At 45.1% G+C, this 21,616-nt stretch overlaps 1 protein-coding gene across 2 annotated transcripts in view; it reads right to left on the bottom strand.

Moving 5' to 3' along the window:
• Positions 1-9,995: 9,995 nt before the first annotated feature.
• CAP2 (cyclase associated actin cytoskeleton regulatory protein 2) overlaps positions 9,996-21,616 on the bottom strand; it is a 58,134-nt gene continuing 46,513 nt past the window's right edge. For both annotated transcript variants that reach the window (XM_066624786.1, XM_066624785.1), the window contains exons 9-13: positions 17,597-17,772; positions 15,773-15,896; positions 15,234-15,316; positions 13,571-13,711; positions 9,996-12,037 (exon numbers count right to left, since the gene is read on the bottom strand). In XM_066624786.1, the coding sequence (XP_066480883.1) occupies positions 11,954-12,037; positions 13,571-13,711; positions 15,234-15,316; positions 15,773-15,896; positions 17,597-17,772 (608 nt within the window). In that variant the 3' untranslated portion in view covers positions 9,996-11,953. The remainder of the gene's footprint in view (positions 12,038-13,570; positions 13,712-15,233; positions 15,317-15,772; positions 15,897-17,596; positions 17,773-21,616) is intronic.

Here is a 21,616-nt window from a genome sequence, read left to right as displayed (position 1 = left end):
CCACCAGTAGGGCAGAGAATGGACAGCTTGAAGCCAGCAACGAAAGCGGCAACCTGCAAATCTTCACAGGCTCCTAAAGGTTGGGAACCACTGGTTTAAATTAACCCCATGAAATCAGTACTTGAGTGTTTTTAGCTTTTATTTTCTGGTTAGATGTAATATAGATGTATATAAATACTGTTGTTGTTGTTGTTATTATAGTTTTAAGTTTAATAATAATTTAAGTAATTTATAAGTAATATGTTTAAATTAACCACATGAAATCAATATTCGAGTATTTTTAGCTTTTAATTTGTCATGTCTTACATTTTTTTCAGATGTCCTAAATTTTGGGGTGCCTGATCATCTTTTGCGGTTATGACATCTGGTCACCCTCGTTTTAGACCAATTCTGGGGGGGACGGACAGGGGGACACAGAACCTGTAGTAACAAAAGACTAAGGAGGTAGTAGGAGGGGTTTGTATGTCCACGTCTTCTTGTTGGCAACCTTCAGTCTCGAAAGACTATGGTATCGCGCTCTGGATGGTGGTTCTGGCACAGCGTCTACTGTGGCTGAAAAGGCCGATTCGGGAGTGACAATCCCTTCCACACTGGGAGCAAGTGTAGTCTGTCCCTGGTCTGTCTCCCTGGCTATGGGCCTTTGCCTCAGACTGTTGGCCAAGTGTCTCTTCAAACTGGGAAAGGCCATGCTGCACAGCCTGCCTCCAAGCGGGCCACTCAGAGGCCAGGGTTTCCCACCTGTTGAGGTCCACTCCTAAGGCCTTCAGATCCCTCTTGCAGATGTCCTTGTATTGCAGCTGTGGTCTACCTGTAGGGCGCTTTCCTTGCACGAGTTCTCCATAGAGGAGATCCTTTGGGATCCGGCCATCATCCATTCTCACGACATGACCGAGCCAACACAGGCGTCTCTGTTTCAGCAGTGCATACATGCTAGGGATTCCACCTCGTTCCAGGACTGTGTTGTTTGGAACTTTGTCCTGCCAGGTGATGCCGAGGATGCGTCGGAGGCAGCGCATGTGGAATGCGTTCAGTTTCCTCTCCTGCTGTGAGCGAAGAGTCCATGACTCACCAGGCATCAAAGGCATGTAGTTGTCCTCACCAGGCATCTAAGTGTGTAGTTGTCCAGCCAGAACACCTGGCATCCTGTAGTTTTCTACCTTCTGAGTTCGACCTGCAACATAATGTAAGGCAATCCCACTAGCTTTAGCATTTGGCTGTTTAATACGTGAGAGAAATTTCTCATTTTTCTGGCAGGGAAAACCACCAAACGAAACCAGGGAACATGGCGTTGGCTTTGCGTTTAGAAATACCCTGCTGGAATCCATCATCCCACCTACTGTGGGAAGTGAAAGAATTTTGTCCCTGCAGTGGGAAGCTCTGTAGACTTGGATCTTGGTATGTTCCATCAGCTTCTTGTTGGACCAGACTCTCTTTGTGAGTCTGGAAAACGTGGTAGCTGCTTTAACCGATGCATTTGTTTAGCTCGGTATCGAGAAAGAGTGTCGGAGATCGTTGAGCCAAGGTACACAAAGTCATGGACAACCTCCAGTTCATGCTCAGAGATTGTAATGCAGGGAGGTGAGTCCACATCCTGAACCATGACCTGTGTTTTCTTAAGGCTGATCATCAGTCCAAAATCTTGGCAGGCCTTGCTAAAACGATCCATGAGCTGCTGGAGATCTTTGGCAGAGTGGGTAGTGACAGCTGCAGCGTCAGCAAAGAGGAAGTCACGCAGACATTTCAGCTGAACTTTGGACTTTGCTCTCAGTCTGGAGAGGCTGAAGAGCTTTCCGTCTGATCTGGTCCGGAGATAGATGCCTTCTGTTGCAGTTCCAAAGGCCTGCTTCAGCAGGACAGCGAAGAAAATCCCAAACAAGGTTGGCGCAAGAACACAGCCCTGCTTCACTCCGCTTCGGATGTCAAAGGGGTCTGATGTGGAGCCATCGAAGACAACAGTGCCCTTCATATCCTTGTGGAAGGATCTGATGATGCTGAGGAGCCTGGGTGGACATCCGATCTTGGGGAGAATCTTGAAGAGGCCGTCCCTGCTGACCAGGTCGAAAGCCTTCGTGAGATCTATGAAGGCTATAAAGAGTGGCTGTCGTTCCCTGCATTTCTCCTGCAGTTGTCTAAGGGAGAATACCATATCAGTGGTGGACCTGTTGGCTCGGAATCCGCACTGCGATTCTGGATAGACGCTCTCTGCAAGTACCTGAAGCCTCTTTAGTGCAACTCGGGCAAACAGCTTTCCTACTACGCTAAGAAGAGAGATGCCGCGGTAGTTGTTGCAGTCACCCCTGTCGCCTTTGTTCTTGTACAGCGTGATGATGTTTGCATCCCTCATGTCTTGAGGTACTCCACCTTCTCTCCAGCAAAGACAGAGGATTTCATGCAGCTCAGTGACAATGATCTCTTTGCAGCACTTTAGGACTTCAGCAGGGATGCTGTCTTTTCCTGGTGCCTTGCCAAAGGCAAGGGAGTCCAGGGCCACGTGAAGTTCTTCTAGGGTTGGTTCACTGTCAAGCTCCTCCAACACAGGCAGGCACTCAATGTTGTTCAGCGCTTCTTCGGTGACTACATTTTCTCTGGAATATAGCTCAGAGTAGTGCTGCACCCAGCATTCCATCTGCTGCGCCCAATCCTGGATGACCTCGCCTGCTGCAGACTTCAGAGGGGCAATTTTCTTCTGTGTTGGACCTAGGGCCTGCTTGATACCATCATACATTCCCTTGATGTTGCCCGTGTCAGCTGCTATCTGTATCTCGGAACAGAGCTGGAGCCAGTAGTCGTTAGCACATCTCCTGGCAGCCTGCTGGACTTTGCTGCGAGCAGCTCGGAGGACCTGCAGGTTGCGCTCACTGGGACAGGCCTTGTATGCTGCTTGAGCTCTCCTCTTTTCCTCAATGACTGGTGTCAACTCCTCAGAGTGGGCTTCAAACCAGTCTGCCGTCTTGTTGGTCTTCTTGCCAAATATGGACAAGGCGGTGTTGTAAACGGTATTCTTGAAATGTTCCCATCTGTTGGATGCGTTTGCATCGGCCGGGCCTGGAAGAGATTCCTCGTGCAAATTCCTCCACTTTCCTCTGATCCCGGATCTTGCTGGTATCAATGCGAGGTCTTCCTTTTTCGTGTGATACAGTCGCTTTGCTTGCAGTTTCACTCTGCTGCACACCAGGGAGTGGTCAGTGTCGCAGGCAGCACCGTGATAACTGCGTGTGATCTTGACGCTGGAAAGACTGGAGCATCTGGAGAGAATCAGGTCGAGCTGGTGCCAGTGCTTTGATTTTGGGTGTCTCCAAGAGACTCTATGTTGGGGCTTCGTGTTGAAGAACGTGTTGCTGACACAGAGACCGTGATGACAGCAAAACTCTAGCAGGCGTTGGCCATTTTCATTCATCTTCCCAGTGCCGAACTGACCTAAGCAAGTGGGCCACGAACTGTGATCAGCACCAACTCTAGCATTGAAATCGCCGAGGATGAACAATGGCTCTTTTACAGGGATCTTCTTGATAGTGGTGGCCAGGTCATCGTAGAATTTGTCTTTGGCTTCTGCTGGAGATGACAAGAGTCGGTGCATAAGCACTGATGAGTGTGACAGGTCCTGCTGATGACTGGAGCTGCAGGGACAAAATTCTTTCACTTCCCACAGTAGGTGGGATGATGGATTCCAGCAGGGTATTTCTAAACGCAAAGCCAACGCCATGTTCCCTGGTTTCGTTTGGTGGTTTTCCCTGCCAGAAAAATGAGAAATTTCTCTCACGTATTAAACAGCCAAATGCTAAAGCTAGTGGGATTGCCTTACATTATGTTGCAGGTCGAACTCAGAAGGTAGAAAACTACAGGATGCCAGGTGTTCTGGCTGGACAACTACACACTTAGATGCCTGGTGAGGACAACTACATGCCTTTGATGCCTGGTGAGTCATATATGTTGAAGCAGACCTTTGCTTTCACAGCCTGATGTTCTCCAGAGTGCTCAAAGGCTTTCGGGCTCCACAGCAAGCTGTGGCAGTTGCACAAAGACAGCAGTGCTTACAACACTATCTCTTTGTCCAGCTCTGAGATCATCTAAAGCAGGGGTGCTCACACTTTTTTGGTTGGAGAGCTACTTTGAAACCCAGCAAGGCCCAGAGATCTACCCTCCAGGGGGGCAACTTGGGGGGTGATGAGAAGTGGGGTGACTCCATGTGTGGGGCCACGGGGAGGGGTTGGGGAGCCCTCCAGGGGGGCAACTTGGAGGGGTGATGGGAAGTGGGGGGACACCAGGTGTGGGGCCAGGGGGGGGTTGGGGAGCCCTCCAGGAGAGCAACTTGGGGGGGTGATGGGAAGTGGGGGGACACCAGGTGTGGGACCAGGGGAGCGGCTGGGGAGCCCTCCAGGGGGGCAACTTGGAGGGGTGATGGGAAGTGGGGGGACACCAGGTATGGGGCCAGGGGAGGGGTTGGGGAGCCCTCCAGGAGAGCAACTTGGGGGGGTGATGGGAAGTGGGGGGACACCAGGTGTAGGGCCAGGGGAGCGGCTGGGGAGCCCTCCAGGGGGCAAATTAGGGGCAGCCCCATACCCTCTTCCCCGCCCACCCTCCCTCCCTCCCTCCGCCCCGAGGCGCCTACTCAGCTCACCCTCTGGGAAGCAGGAAAAGTTCTCCGAGGGCGCCGTAAGGCTGATCCCAGCCTCGGGAGGAAGGCGGTGACGCGAGGCAGCGCAGCCCAGCCGCGCCGCGCTTCCTCCCGGGCTCCCCTTACTTGTCCCCAGGGAGGGGGTCTCGGCGGCGCCTCTGGCGGCGCTCGCCCTCCCGCCGGCCGCAGCCTCACAGTGCCCGGCTCCCGAGGCGGGGATGGCGGCGCCCTTGTGGGGCAGCAGCAGCAACCAGAGCGTCCCCGCTGCCCCCGGGCTCCCGCGCCGCATGCCCGCGCTGCCACCCCCGGCTGCACCGCCCCAGCTGCACCGCCACCTCCACGCACTCTTTCCAGGGGTCGCCTCCCCAGCAGCCTCCTGCTCCGGGAGGGGCTCTTTCCCGCCCCTGTCATTGATTGAAATCAATGAAAGGGGCGGGAAAGAGCCCCGGAGCTTCCCGATTGGCCCGCCATTGCATCCGGGACACTCGGCGGCGCCGGGCCAATCGGGAAGCTCTGGGGCTCTTTCCCGCCCCTTTCAACATGGTGGACGGGAGGTTCGGCGCGCAATTGACCGGATTTTGCTTGGCGATCGACCGGTCGATTGCAATCGACGTCTTGAGCACGGCTGATCTAAAGCAAATGAATATCCGTCATGGGAACCAACCTGCACCAAGATAGCTAAGGGCCCAATTCTATCCAGATTTCCAGTGCTGATGCAGCTGGGCCAATGGGGAGTGCACTGCATCCTATGGTGTGGGGGCAGTCATGGAGGCCTCCTCAAGGTAAGGGAACATTTGTTCCCTAACCTCAAGGGTGTGTTGTGGCTGCATCAGTGCTGGAAAGTTGGGTAGGATTGGGCCCTAAGTTCCTAGGATTGTAGTTCTATATACCCTTATCTGGGAGTAAGCCCTTCTGCACATAATGGGACTCACTTCTGAGTATACATGCATAGGATTATGCTATACTCTCTGCCCAACTACTACAAGATAAAAAGTCTTGTTTGGATGAATTCGGGCAGACATTGGGCATAAGGCCAGATCTCTTGTATTACACCCTTGTACATGTTCTTAAAGATGAATTCAGCTGTCTGACATGCCATTCTTAAATGCCGGTGGGGGAGTATCAGCTGTCAAGGCTAGAGTGCAAGGTCTCAGGATGAAGAGTCGCACTCCATTTTATGTCAGTTTTCTGGTACAACAAGTCTTTGGATTAGGACTCTTCAGGAAACTGGTACCAAAAGCATATATGTTAATTATTCTAAGAATCCAATCTTAAGGAACTGGAGATGAGTAGGGCATCTTTTTAATGTGTTTTGCATTGGGTTCCAACTTAAAACTGAACTGAGCTGTAGAAAGCAGGCAGCCCAATTCTACACATATTTCTTTGGGACAAAGGGCACAATCCTAACCAGGTCTACTCAGAAGTACTATTTTGTTCAATGGGGCTTACTCTCAAGAAAGTGTGGTTAGCATTGCAGCCCTAAGGATTTTATTTCATTGGGCAGCTGTCAAAGGCCCCAAACCCACCTAAGGCCCTGCCCACTGACATGACCTTTGTGTTTGTAGAGTACAGTACAGTAGTTCCATAGTTGCCTCTTTGTTCCCATCCCATCTGCCAAGGTAAGCCCCCCCCCCCATGAACCTTAGCAAGGCTCACCCAGGTAGATAGGGTTCCTGTGAAATCTGGAGCTGGCCATTCTCCCATGCAGATGAGCATGGGGTTGCACAGGCTGCAATCATATGCAGAGTTGTTAGAGAATAAATCTCAGTGAATTCTCAGTTGGCTTTCTGAGCTTCAGGGTTTCTACAACTCATCCCAAACTACAAATGAACAAGAGATATTTGCATAATTGATTTTAAATCTGACAGTTTTAATGTTTTTTCATATAGCAGAATTATCTTTAAATCTAGGATTAATTTCTTTTTAAAATTAATATACAACACAATCCTATGTATGTCTATTTGGAAGGAAGTTCCATTGTATTCGATGGGGTTTAGACCATGTGAATGTGTACAGGATTGTCCCCTTATTCTGTGTTTGCAAAACAATGTTTCCATTTTCTTTGAGGAATGTTTGAACATGTTTTAGCATTCCAGTAACTTTCTGCCACCTGGTGGCTATGTGTAGTCAGTACCCCAAGACTGGTTGACATGCAAGAGCCAAGAAATGCTCCAAAACTTCTTTCTAAATGCTGAAAAGGGTTATCTAATGTATTGTAAACAAAGATGGGGAATATTTTCACAATGTCATCTTTTTGGTTTCTGCTTTTAAGATGCAATCATTGTACTGTATAGTAATTGATTTAGCTGCAAGCACATAATTTTTCCAATTAAATACAATTCTCATAAAATGAGTAAAAACTGTTGCTCACTTTGGTCAGCAATACAGCCAACATACTGCTGCTCTTCTGATAATGATAAACATCTGAAAGATAGCAGATTACTGTAATTTTCTTATATTACGGTATACATTATATAATATCTATACAGTACATATTTTATATATCCAGTGGTTTTCACCCTTGATACTCTAATAGAATTATGGCCTAAGAGTGGACAGTGGCAGTTGCACAATAAAAATCAAAATTTACATTGTGGGATGTCTCCTTTTGCAAGTATTCAAAAAACTATTTCCCCCATTTGTGCAATAAAATCTCAGCACTGTATATTTCATTTAATTTCATGTTTGGGTATATAATTTGGGTATAAAATGTTATAGCCAACACAGATGGAAAATTCCACTTGACAACATCTCATAATTTAGTCACATCTTCAATGTGGGTATTAAGACTTTAGTTCTCCATTCATTTGGTTAGAATTGAGCATGTATCCTTAAGATTCTAGATTCGGTGATAGCTCAACCAAAGTTCTGTGCTCAGAATTCATTATGCCAGTGGTTCCCAAACTGGTGGGTTGTGACCCACCAGCCAGGGAAAAACCCTGTCACTGGCCCCTTATGGGTTGGGAAGAAGTAAAGGCAGTGACACAATAGCCAGGATCATGCCACTGCTGGGGATGAAAGAGTTTTTTGTTTTTTTGAAACTTACTACTTGAAGCATTGGCCTCCTGGTGCGTGTGGGGACCCTGTGGACCATCTGCTACTGTCAGAAAGTACATCAGATTGCCCCATGGCTGGTCAGCTGTGTACTCATGACAATTTTAAAAGAGAGGAGCTTTAAGATTCTGTCAGCCTGATCCACACCTGCCTGAGCATTGGTGGTGCAGCCATAAGGAACATTTGCAACACCTGGAGAGCAAGCGGTGCCAGTGGGGAGGTCTGTGCTTCCTCAGATTCCACAGCGAGAGTCCTGGCTGCTTTAGGACCTCAGGTGAGCGCTGAGTGGCGTAGGGTGATGGGGAGGGCATTTCTGCATGGGGGGAGGGGGAACAGGGATGGGATTGGCCCAGAAGGTGGGTTGGTTCCAGTGGAGGCCTCCTCTGCCAAACCCTATCCCTGCGAAAGAGCTGGTGCAGACTCTAGAAGCCCCACTGAGCAGGCAGGGGCATTCCTTAGGGTAAGGGGGTGAATGTCCCCTTCCCTGGAGGAGACCTCCAGCCTGCTCAGATCTGACATCGGATCCAGTAGTAGCTGTTTAGCACTGCTGCTCCTGTGCTGGCTAGGCTTGGGCCATGTGGCTTGTTAGATTTTTTTAAATATCTGAAATGAGAAAGCTTTGCAAATTATGGTTCAGTATTGATATTCTTTTACAGGGCCTAGGAGAGGGGGGTAAAGGGGGTAATTTATACCTGGGCCCAGGGTCAAAAAAGGGACCCAGGAGCCAAAGGGGGGGGGCCCAGAAATTTCCTGGGATCTTACATTTTCTTATCTACTCAGACCTGTTGCTGGGGACACTACCACAAGTGTGCGACTGCAGCTACTGACAAGCCATATATGCTGGACTGAGGAATGCATACATTCCTCAGTGTCTTAACTCAGTTTTGAATCTGGGAGGAAACTGGCCTGCTCCAGTAGCTCCTTGGCTTGTGGATCTACTTACCAGGAAGGAGTGTAGAGGAGCTCAGGGACACAGCTGTGGGGCTACAGTTGCTGCAGAAGTTTGGTATGCACAGGACACTTTCTATCCTTATGTGAGCCTAAATATGATGATGCTCATTTTCTGCATGATTTTCTATATTTAAAAGATTTTAGAGAGACTTTGGGTGCCATCCTAACCCACTTTCCAGCACCAAAGTAAGGGCAATGCAGCTCCGAGGTAAGGGAACAAACATTCCCTTCCTCTGTGAGTACCCCCCCCCCCCAACTGCAGGATGCAGCACATATCCCACTGGCACAAGCTATGCCAGTGCTGGAAAGTTGGTTAGGATTTGGGTCTAAGGAGTGTTTGTTTTTCCATATTATTGTCTGCAGCTGCGATGCCACGTGGGTGGGCAGACCAGGTTCCAAAGACTTTTCCAGCTGTCTCCACCCTCCCCCCACCCTGCCTTCTGCTCGACTGTCACCAGCCTCTCCCACTCTGTTTCACCCCTCCCCCATTGCCAAGGGGCCCCAAAGAAACTTCATACCCCCTGGTAAAATTCCTCTCAGAGGCCCTGCTTTTATAGGGGTTCAAAAGGTAAACAACAACAACAGTATTTATATACCGCTTTTCAACAAAAAGTTCACAAAGCGGTTTACAGAGAAAATCAAATATCTAATGGCTCCCTGTCCCAAAAGGGCTCACAATCTAAAAAGATGCAACACCAGCAGACAGCCACTAGAAAAGACACTGCTGGGGTGAGGTGGGCCAGTTACTCTCCCCCTGCTAAATAAAAGAGGAGCACCCACTTGAAAAAGTGCCTCTTAACCAGTTAGCAGGGGTTTATGACCCAAAATTATATATGCATGTCTCCCATAAATTTGAAAGTGGAAACATATAATTAAGATATTACAATAATTGACTGAAAAAAGGGAAAGACCATCCATGAGGCCAACTGAAGAGACTGACTCACTCTTGTCACCTCCACTGATCCTCCTTCTGCCACTGGATTAGAAAAGGAAGAGGGGGACAAATTCAAAGTATAGAGGAGGGGAGATAGTGGGCTACTGTTGGAGGAGCAGGGAATGGCACATCATCAGGTAAGGGAGGCAGCATCTGGCATTCTGCCTCACGTGCCAAGTGATCTTCGGTCAGCCCTATACCCGCCCTCCTGTAATTTTTTATTTTTCCCCCTCCCTTTTCTCCTGTCTATCCATGTTCCATTGTTACCTCCCCCCCCCCCCCGATTCAATTCAAATTAATTCATGTTGATTTATATGAGATCCAAGAGAGATAGCCTGAATACTGTAGGGGAAGTTTAGTTCCATTTATTGGTAATAAAAACATTAAAAATAAAAACTACCAAAATAGAATGTTGCAATAAATCACCCTTTAAACAATGCATTGTATTTAAACAACTTACGATTTTATTTTTATTCATGCCAGGTGTTTACCATTGAAAAAATGGCATGTGCTAAAGCCACAACATTATATGTATATATATTGATCAAACATCAGATTGCAAAATTTTATTGAATGAGCATTATTTGTTGTAATAGATATTACAATCAAATATAATTTAAAAAATGAACGTTACTTACCTTGTAAGGTGCAATAGGCACAATTAATATCCTGATCTAGAGTTGCAAGCATATTACCATTATTTCACGGTTACAAAGTATTACAAGTAATCAAAATAATATTAGTTAAATAGTGTGTGTTGAAATCATACAATGTGTACTACACAACACGTTCGTGTTAAACAATATGAACTGTGGAGTCAAGCCCTTCCCCCTCAAAATACAATCCCTTTAGTCTGAGTTCAGAATTCATTCAGAAGTAATCTATGGCTTTTCTTCATTTATATTTTTGAAGATTTTCATGCATACATTATAAATGGAAATAAAAGCAGATCTTCAACTAACCTTATTCCCTGCACAAAATGAAATCTACAATGAGATGTTCATGTCTGTATTATAGGTGGGTGTTCTAACAATGAGATACTGGTTTTGGGGCTGGATGTGTATTTTATTGCAAAAACGGACTCCCTCACAAATGGGCAAGCTGTATAATAAAACTGGTACCATTTAGCAGAAAGGATTTCACGTTTATGTATTATGTACACGCAGGCATAGCTAGGTACTGCATACAAAAACATGGAGAAGTAACATTAAAATGTGAAGTGTCTCTTAAAACATTTGAAAACAATTTTCTATTTTCTAGGGAAACTATAATTTCCTTCTACAGCTTGATATTTGATAGGATTCCCAAACGTTTAGTAAGCCAGTAGCTGGACAATTCTACAATATATTTAATGATATTCTGGTCCCTTGTAGACCAGTGGTTTTATGGGAATACTTAGAATCTTAGAAACCTAAGAAAAATAATTCCAATTAGTAAGACCCTCAAATTACCAAATACTGCTCAAGCATTCAAATTAGGTTAAGAATAGATTGTGAAACAGTGCCCCAAAAGTAAGGAAATGCTATAAGTGTTGGGGAGATGTGAAAGCTTCGTAGAATGCAGAAAGGTTTACATTAAAGTAACATTTTCTAGAAATGATCTTTTTGAGCTAACTTGAAACAAACGAAAGTGAGCAAAAACAAAGATATGTATCAATTCACCTGATTGAAAATAGGGGCGGATGACATTTAAGAAAAATATGTTTTTAAAATGTCTTGCTTTTATTTTCCATTAGTGAAATATATTGCTGAGAGTTGTACTTTTTCAGTTTATAGAAGTACAAAGACCTATAAGAACTACAGACTTTCTAGGGTTCCGCTTTACTATATGATACATGAATGATTTGAAATTTAAAAGAAACATATCACTATATTAAGATTAATCTTTTTACTAACCAAAACATAAAAGAGGAATGCACCGAAACTTGTGACAAAGTGTATCATGCAAACACTTGACTTATCTGTATGTTGTGAAATAGCCAATAACCTGAATGGAGTAATATTAAAAAATCTTTATGCATTCACATGACTTCATGTATATATTTGCAAACAAAGGCAATTTTAAGAGTGGAAATTTTAACTGGAAATTTTAAGAGTATCAGGATGCCTACAAAAAGTGTACTGGGGCTGCTCAGAGTGGCTCTCAAGTGTGTGTAATGATGGCAAAATAAACATTTGTGCCTCCTTCAAACACAGTTGTGTACATTAATAAATTTTTTCTTCTACAGAGATGATCTCTGTGGAGGAAGGTTATCATATATAATGCAACCTGTGCTTTCTAGGGCACAGAGTAGCTACAGTACAAAGTAGAGCTGCTTAAAGTTCTTCATATTGTTGTTTTCTTTAGGCGGAGTTTCTTTGGAGATTGTGGTCTGTGGGTTTCTATATGGCCTTAGGAAATTAGCCCACAATCTCTGTAGGAACAGTGACCAACTTGGATCCATCCCATGATGTCTTGAACTGCTCAGGGACAGGAAATTCTTTCTGTAGTTAGACAACATGGAAAATGTCAGTTGGTTAAATAATGCTTATATTATAGAAAACCAATTCACAGCACAATCCTATCAAAATCCTTGCACAGCAATGCAGCAGTACCGGCATGCTCTGCGGCATCCTGTGGGCGATTTTCAGCTGCTGGTTGTCTCCTCAGGGTAATGGAACATTCATCCCCTTGCCCCCAGGTAAACCCCAGCAGACGCTATGGGACAATTTGGACCTGCACCAGCTCAATTACTGGCAAAAGTTCATGTTGTTCCATGAAGGTGGATCAGGCCCAATTAGCAGCTCAGGATTCAGTGTGCACCACCAATCCCGCCCACTTCCAGGCCTGTTCCACACCCTGCCCCATCACCATCATCCTGCCCACCCATTCTGTCATTCCCCTGCCTTGTTCAACCCCCTCCCTGCCTCCCTCCAACCCCTTGCATAGGCTTTCTTACTTCAGCAGGGGGTCCATGGCCCACCTCCCCACTGGCAGACCTGCAGTTTGCATGGGTGGAGGCTGCTTTGTGACAGCCATAGAACAGATTTCAGTTACGCCAGCAAGGGAGGGGTTTAGGATTGAGCCATCAGTACTGTTAGTAATACTTGAGTTAGGTGGTTTTTATCAGGCATGTTTGGATTATTACATTCAGGACTACTCTTCAATACTACATAGAAAACAAATGTTCTTTTTCTGTTATTTGGATGAATTTCAGTTTTCCTATGATTCAACTTAAGCTTCTTTTGTTGGTCTGTAACATCTGCATGCTCTGGCTTCTTATCTTTCTGCTTTTCAGTATTTATACTCCCTTGTTTCTTTTGTGTTCTAATAATGCCTTTTTTTGTCAGACCCAAAATCTCATTTGTTCGCATTTTTTCTCGTTTTTCATTTTTCTCTGGAATGCTCACCTGATATTGCCATCTGATATTAGAACATCTCAGTTGGTCCAGATTTTTAAACATTTGAATACATATTTCTTTTCCCTGGTCCTCACTCGGTAGTTAATTCTCTTATGGTGCGATCTATGCACATCTACTCATGAGTAAGTCCCACTGGTCCTCATTCAGTAGTTAATTCTCCTATGGTGCAATCTATGCATATCTACTCATAAGTAAGTCCCACTGAGTTTAATGAACTTTTATTCCCAGAAAATTGGGTAGAGAATTGCAATTCTAGTTAATTTTCCCTTCTTATTCCTAAACGTTTTTGGATATTAAATTGTAATATCCAATCTGTCTCTAATTTTATTTAGTACTGCACTTTGTTTCAAAACTGCTGTGGAAATAGTATTATTGTTAATATTATTATGAAGCCATTATAAAACCCTTATTTGAACCACATGAGGCAAGTCTTTAAATATATTCAATAGAATGTTGTTTAGCTCTTAATAACCATGAAAATGACAGAAGATTCTTGAACTTGGGAAACTGTTTCTGCACCAGAGCAAAGTACTGACTGTTATTGAGGCAATACATCATTCATTCAATGCATATTTCAGTAGTTTGTACCAGACTACTTAAAAATATCACACTCACATAATCACCATCTTGTGGGATAAGGATGTTCATTTCAGATGACTTAGCACTCACTATCGCACAGTCTAATGATTCCTCACTGAGGTATATATGGCAGCCTTCAGTTTTGTTAATTGAAATTGTTGGCACTTTCCCTAGTACCTGAAGAACAATAAAAAGGCTTTATAACAAATCAAAGTTTGCATATAAGAGAAGTTGTTAACACAAACATAAATTCCCCCCCCCCCCCGGGTCAGACTAGACAGTGCTCCAACCCAGTTAGGAGAACAGGTTGTTCCCTTATATACCACTGTCTGCATGCCACAAACAATTCCTTCATACAGGAAGGAAATAATTTCTCAAGCATGGCAATGTCAAATGGAATAATTCACCAGGCATTGCTCTTTTATTACATCCATTCACTTCAGTGGGGTTTCTACAAGAGCAGCATTTGGTGGAGTGCAGTTTGTGGATACTAATGCAGTGGTTCTCAAACTTTTTAGCAAAAACTTCTGGTTTTGCAGAAGTTGAGCATGATCGCTCCACTTTCACTTTTTAAGACCTGGGGAGCCTCGCAGGCATTCGCGCAGGGCTCCCCACACTCCCAACAGGCTGCTGCAGGGACTGGTGAGTGCATCCCAGTCTCTGCAGCCCCCTTAGTGATGCAATCCTGGGGAACACGTTGCTGCCTACCCCCACCGCCCCCACAAGAATGCACTGCAGTTCAAACTCTCCGAGAGTTTCAAAATCATTGATTTAGGCTTTAAACCTAATTCATAATCAGCCAAAGGTCCCGTTACACAGCATGCTTGTACTGCTATTTTGCACTGATCAGAATTCAAACGTTCCAGCTCAGAAGAAATGAACACAAACTTGAATCCTTCTCTAACCACACAGCCCTCCCCCCTTTCCAACATCCCATCTTCCCATCTATTCAGGGCAAAGCACCATGCCTCTCTCCCACTGGAAGCCCGCCCTGCCCAGCAGCTCTGTACCCCCTATTTTCAGCTTTGTATTGCTGAGCTAGGTGCTAAGCAAGCTACCTGAAATTGATTCGTGACCCACCTAGTTGGTCCTGACCCACAGTTTGAGAAATGTTGAGTTAGAATGATTTAGCTCCATAACCTAGGCCCTAATGCTGATTCTTGCTAGCACTGTATACCTTCTTTATAATTTAGCTTACATTCCTTATAGTAGAACATACAGTGATATTTCTCACAAAGCAAGAGATCCATTCGAGAAAGTTGAGTGCTGTGTGAAATAGTTCTACAGAATGGCAGTTAATCTCATAGGCAGGAAATAGGATCTGATTGGCCAAGAATGCAGTGCTCCCATTAACTAGAGTACAGGTCCAGTCTATTTATACACAGATTTCACTCAACACGAATGGCCACTGCATATGAGAAAGAATGTGCTGATCCCTGGAGAAGGGGCAAAATGCATCCCTTTAAAATCAGTTTAAAAAACTGAACAGTCCTTTAACAATAGCTTCGTTAATGGGGGGGCAGCTGGCTGACAATCCATCAATCCTTCTCCCTCCAGGTGACCCCTCCCTTCCCCCTGAGCATGTGAAAGAAAGGTGATCACTAAAGGAAGCAATATTATGGGAGGAATGACTGCACTTTGAAATGCTTTTTTCTGGTTTTGATTTTTTTCTGCATCAGTACAATGAATAGATGTTTACCTGTATCTGAATATCCTTGGAATTGATCACTTCAACAATACCCACAACATTGTCAAACACAAGGCCAAACTTTTTACAGTTGTCTGGAAAAAAAGGATACAGTTACAGAATTTGTTCAATTACATTGTTTACCATATCAGAAACCATTTAATTTCCCCAACTTGCAAAAATCTAAGCTTGTGCAAGTGGACTTCCCCATCCCTCCTCTCCTCAATCGTCCCCAAGCTCTGCTTTAAAAAGGTGCTTGTGGCCTGTTTGGGGAAATTCCCCTCTTCCCCTGCAGTTTCCTGCACTCCATCCTATCTTTTCCCAAGGCTCACCCAACCCTCAGGAGTATCTTTTTGAGGGCCTGCTGTGAAGGGGGTGGGTGGGGGAATGAGGAAGTTCGCTTGTGCCTTTGCACCAGCAGAACTAGGGTATATCTCTATAAATCAGGCTAGCTTTATTGGTACATTTAACCCCACAGATGTGTTTTAAAGTATATCACGAAGAAAGCCTTTTCTGGATTTAAGCTTAAGCCTAGGAATAAGTGAACTTACCAACTGTGATGGAATTTATTTTTCCTTTCATTTGTAGTGTAGATTTGTTGCACTTGAAAATGTAGGCTACTTGTTTGAGTTCAGTGTCAGTAATTAAAAGGTCATTCTTGTCCTCTTGATATTCCTGTATTTTTTTTAAAGTTTAACCACAACATATTAGTTACTGGCCTTGATGAAATAATAGTATTGGCACTTTTTTCCCATCACTACAATCTAAAAAGTAGGGAGAAATATTTCAAAAATGGATAAAAATGGTTTAACTTTTTGGAACTATTTATTTATTCAATTTATTTCCTACCTTTCTCTCCAAAGGGCACCCAAGATAGCTTATAACATTAAAATATAAATTATGGAACGAATATAAATATAAAATAAATATAGAATACAAAATTATATACACTGCCCTACACACACACACACACACCCTACACTGGCCCCTCAAAAGCTAACTGAAATAGAAATGGTTTTAAGCCATTTCTTAATGGTTCTTCTTAATGGTTAAAGCCGTTTCTGGTTTTAAGAACAGAACTGCTCCACAGAGGGGGGGCTGAATGTAGATCCTCTGGAAGCATGTTCCAGAGGTGCGGTGTCACAACAGAGAAGGTCCTGTTTCTTGCCACCATCCCCTTTACCTCAGATGGCAGTGGAACTCTTAGCAGGGCCCTGCCAGATGACCTAAGGGGATGAGCCAGACTATAAGGAGTAGGCACCCCGGTCCCAGGCCATATAGGACTTTATAGGTCAAAACAAGCACCTTGCATTGGGTCTGGAAATAAACTGACAGCCAATGCGATCACCAGCCCAACAGAATCAAACAGCCACTCTAGTAACCACATGAGCTGTTGCAGTCTGAACTAGCTGCAATTTCCAAACCGTCTTCAGGGGCAGCCCCACATTCAGCATGTTACAGTAATCTAAGCGTCATATAACTAAGGAGTGTACCACTGTAGTCTGAGAAGAGAAAGGGGGTGGGATGGCCTGGGAAAGAGGGGACAGGATCCTGGTGCAAGTCATTGCCACTGGGATCATCCCCATCCCGCCCTCTCCAAACTTTCCTAAATCCCCCCATCCCTGCCCACACTGCGCCCCTGCCATTGACTTATTGGGGTTGGTGCAGTCCAGGTTTTGCAGCAGCAGGCCCATGGAGCTTTTGACACTTGAGTCTGTGGCTCCAAATGGCCCAGCAGTGGCAAGTTTTTCATTCTGTCACTGGGCCTTTTACAGTAGTGGAACAGAAGTTCCAATGTTGTAGAAGACCTACAAGATTGGGCTGTAAATAACATATATGGGCATTTCAGGAAGAACTGCCTAAAAAGGGATAAAGGTGTGAATTCAAGGAACTGGGTAGCAACTCTCATTGGATTCTGGCCAGCCTAGAGAACGAAAGAGAACTCTGCCATCATGTGTTCTCTCAACCTGTGCAACATCTATAACAAGTCTGGTTAACATGGTAAGAAAGGTTGTGGGAATGCATGGAAATTGGTGCGTGTGCCCGTGTTAGGGAATTAACGGCCCTAACTATTTTGCTGAAAAAACTAAATTTAATGACAATTAACAGCTTTTACTGAAAATTAGTTAAGTGTCACATCACAATAGGATGAGGCCAGCATGCAGAGGAATTTATGACACTGGAACAGTATTCCATAAACTGCTGCATCCTGAAGAGTGTAGTGCTGCTTTTCCTTTCATACATCTATTTATGATGAAGTGCTTTGTGTGCTGTTTAATGTGTCATGTTATCACATCTACACACAATTTATGTATGCCAGAGAAAGGTCAGCAACATAGCATTTTTGGGGTTACTTGCAGTTGATCTGAACTTACCACTCTCCATTTCTTTCCTTCAAGTTCTAACATAGGGCAGTGGCTCTGCTGAGGAGATGTCTTGGGAGTAGTTGGACTGGGAGTATGGCTTTTTGTAGGTGATCGAACCGGCACCCCCTGGGCACGAAGACTGGGATTCTTGTGGGTCTTCTGATCATCAGATACATGGCGAAGCCCTAATAAAATAATAAGAAATGAAACAAACCCCTAAAACAAACACTTTGTGTGCCTATGGATATTATTTTAACTGAAAAAACTCCACAGTCAGGGAATTAGAGGACAGGTCCTCTCATGAATTGAGAACTGGTTGGAGGCCAGGAAGCAGAGAGTGGGTGTCAATGGGCAATTTTCACAATGGAGAGAGGTGAAAAGTGGAGTGCCCCAAGGATCTGTCCTGGGACCGGTGCTTTTCAACCTCTTCATAAATGACCTGGAGACAGGGTTGAGAAGTGAAGTGGCTAAGTTTGCAGACGACACCAAACTTTTCCGAGTGGTAAAGACCAGAAGTGATTGTGAGGAGCTCCAGAAGGATCTCTCCAGACTGGCAGAATGGGCAGCAAAATGGCAGATGCGCTTCAATGTCAGTAAGTGTAAAGTCATGCACATTGGGGCAAAAAATCAAAACTTTAGATATAGGCTGATGGGTTCTGAGCTGTCTGTGACAGATCAGGAGAGAGATCTTGGGGTGGTGGTGGACAGGTCGATGAAAGTGTCGACCCAATGTGTGGCGGCAGTGAAGAAGGCCAATTCTATGCTTGGGATCATTAGGAAGGGTATTGAGAACAAAACAGCTAGTATTATAATGCCGTTGTACAAATCGATGGTAAGGCCACACCTGGAGTATTGTGTCCAGTTCTGGTCGCCGCATCTCAAAAAAGACATAGTGGAAATGGAAAAGGTGCAAAAGAGAGCGACTAAGATGATTACGGGGCTGGGGCACCTTCCTTATGAGGAAAGGCTATGGCGTTTGGGCCTCTTCAGCCTAGAAAAGAGACGCCTGAGGGGGGACATGATTGAGACATACAAAATTATGCAGGGGATGGACAGAGTGGATAGGGAGATGCTCTTTACACTCTCACATAATACCAGAACCAGGGGACATCCACTAAAATTGAGTGTTGGGCGGGTTAGGACAGACAAAAGGAAATATTTCTTTACTCAGCGTGTGGTCGGTCTGTGGAACTCCTTGCCACAGGATGTGGTGCTGGCGTCTAGCCTAGACGCCTTTAAAAGGGGATTGGACAAGTTTCTGGAGGAAAAATCCATTATGGGGTACAAGCCATGATGTGTATGCGCAACCTCCTGATTTTAGAAATGGGTTATGTCAGAATGCCAGATGCAGGGGAGGGCACCAGGATGAGGTCTCTTGTTATCTGGTGTGCTCCCTGGGGCATTTGGTGGGCCGCTGTGAGATACAGGAAGCTGGACTAGATGGGCCTATGGCCTGATCCAGTGGGGCTGTTCTTATGTTCTTATGTTAACTGCTTATAGTATGATGCAATCATGCACAAACTCTTGCTATAATATTCTGTAAGCTATGACAACAGATAGTTATATTTTTAATACAACTTTCTGATCTATATGGTTTTCAGTTTGCAGCTTTATGTTTAATGAAGGCTGCAATTTGAAACACACTTCCTAGGAAATAATCCCCATTGAACACAATGGAAGTTACTTTCAAGTAAACACGAAAAGGATGGCAGTGTGAGGCTGTACAATGGAATGCTTTTCATATAGTGAGCAGCAGCAGGACATTATGGGCTTGAAGTGGCAGGGAGCTGTGGCAACTGCCTAGTAGTAGTAACTTTATTGTCGTGCTACAGCACAACGAAATTTATGCACCTTTGAGATACAAGCATAAATATATACTACAATTCCAACAATCACGCTCTACACACTCACCCACACATTCTATACAACATGCATCATAATATAAAAACAGTATAACAGACCATAACGCCCAGGAGCATGGTAACAACTATATCGCCTTATTCAACGTAATTATGGCTGTGGGATAAAAACTGTTCAGGAATCGTGTGGTGCGTGCTCTAATAGTTCTGTATTGTCTACCCGAAGGCAACAGTTCAAAGAACATGAGCCGGATGGAAGGGGTCTCTCAGAATACTGCCTAGTCATATTGCAGAAGGATCTGTGGCTTTGCACACTGCTGGGCAATGTGGTATAACTGCTCCCAGTTATACCTTAAGTTGACTTGGGGCCCAATCCTATCCAATTTTCCAGTGCTGGTGCAGTCGTGCCAATGGGGCATGCATTACATCCTGTGGTGGGGAGGCAGTCACGGAGGCCTCCTCAAAGTATGAGAACATTTGTTCCCTTACCTCGGGGTTGCACTGTGTCTGGACTGGTGCTGGAAAGTTGGATAGGATTGGACCCTTGGCTGGCTACACAAGTGTGGCCAGCACTTCTGCGGGGGGGGGGGGGTCCTAAGGGTACATAGGTTAGGGCAGTAGTTCCCAAACATTTTATTACTGGGACCCACTTTTAAAAATGACACTCTATCAGGACCCATCTAGCTTTACAAGTCTAAGATAATATGTTTCACTTTCCCAGCCACCCAAGCCTCTGTTTTTATCCTTTTTACTATGGTGGTGGTGGTGGGGAACCACCCTTTTGAAAGTTTGTTGGGGCCTGTGTTTGATTGGGACAATTCTGTTGGTGCTGTGTTCTTTCAGCCTGCCCTTGGACTAAGGCATGTTTGCCTACTTGGGAGTAAACATGCACGTGCTGCTCCATTTTGGTTTCCATAAGGCTCAATACATTTTCCTTGTCCGTTTCGCAACCCACCAAAAATCGGGTCATGACCCACTAGTGGGTCCCATCCCACAGCATGGGAACCACGGGGTTAGGAGAATCAATGACAAACAACCAAAAGAGAGAACAATATGTTCCAAGTTACATAATTGTACTAAATATTAATAAAACAAACTTTATACAGTTTTAAAACGCACTTAGTATTTGTCAACTATCCTAGCGCCTTTGTACTCATTGGTCAGAACGCTGGAAGGTGGAAATAAGTTTACTTCTCAATGAGCAATTGGACAGAGTACTGTTTCACTTCTGTATCCATAAGTAAAATGGCTAGAACAAGCTTAGGAAACCTGCGGTCTTAAGGCCACATGTACCTTTTTGCAGTACCAGTTACAGTCTTTTATTTTATGACATTACACCAAACTCAGGGTGTTTTTTCAGTAACCTTTATTTATTCTTTCCTGTCAGCAGCAGCTTAGAAACTGGTGAACTGGTAAATATCCAGTGACTTGTGTTATAGACCTGAAAGTTTCTTAGGGCGCAATCCTATCTTGCACTCTCACAGGCGAGCCAGGAGGCTTGCGCTGTATTCTGCGCAAGATAGGGCTCCACAGTGGCTCAGCAGAAGGTAAGGAGAAACTCTTCTTCTTGCCCCCAGGTAAGCCACTGCAGCCCCTATGGGTCTGCTCGAACGTGCGCCACCTGTCCATGGCACAAATCCGAGGAGAGCGAAGTGGCGTGAAGTCGCTCTGCGCTGCTCAGGAACAGGGGTTGGGATCCAGCATAACAGCTGGATCCCAGGCCCGCCTCCCGCTCCCCACCTGCCTGCCCCTGGAACTGCCCTCCCCCCTCCCCCCACCCCAGAATGCCTCCCTCCTGCCTTCTCCCTTGCATCGGTCAAGCTCAGTTGATGCAAGGCTTGCTCCGCAAGCCGCCATGGAGGCTGAATGCAGCCTCTGTGTGCCAGTGCACCTCCATGCGCTGGCATGGCTTGCACTAGAGGAGGTGCAAACGTGCTTGATGGCACGTTTGCGACCCTCCTAGGCTTGCACAAGGGACTTGCACCTGCTTAACTCATAGTTAGGATTGCGCTGTTAGGGAAAGAACTGTAACATGTAAAATAAAAATGTATGCCTTTCCTAGTTAAGGAAAATAATAATGAATTATGCATAAAAGTTAAACAAACAGATAATATGTCGCCTTCCAGTATAAAATGATTCCCCACCCTAGGCTATTTTTTGAATGCTGACA

The sequence above is a fragment of the Tiliqua scincoides genome, chromosome 4 (genome assembly GCF_035046505.1).
Source record: "Tiliqua scincoides isolate rTilSci1 chromosome 4, rTilSci1.hap2, whole genome shotgun sequence".
Lineage (NCBI taxonomy): Eukaryota > Metazoa > Chordata > Lepidosauria > Squamata > Scincidae > Tiliqua > Tiliqua scincoides.
This window is presented reverse-complemented; position numbering and strand designations above follow the sequence as displayed.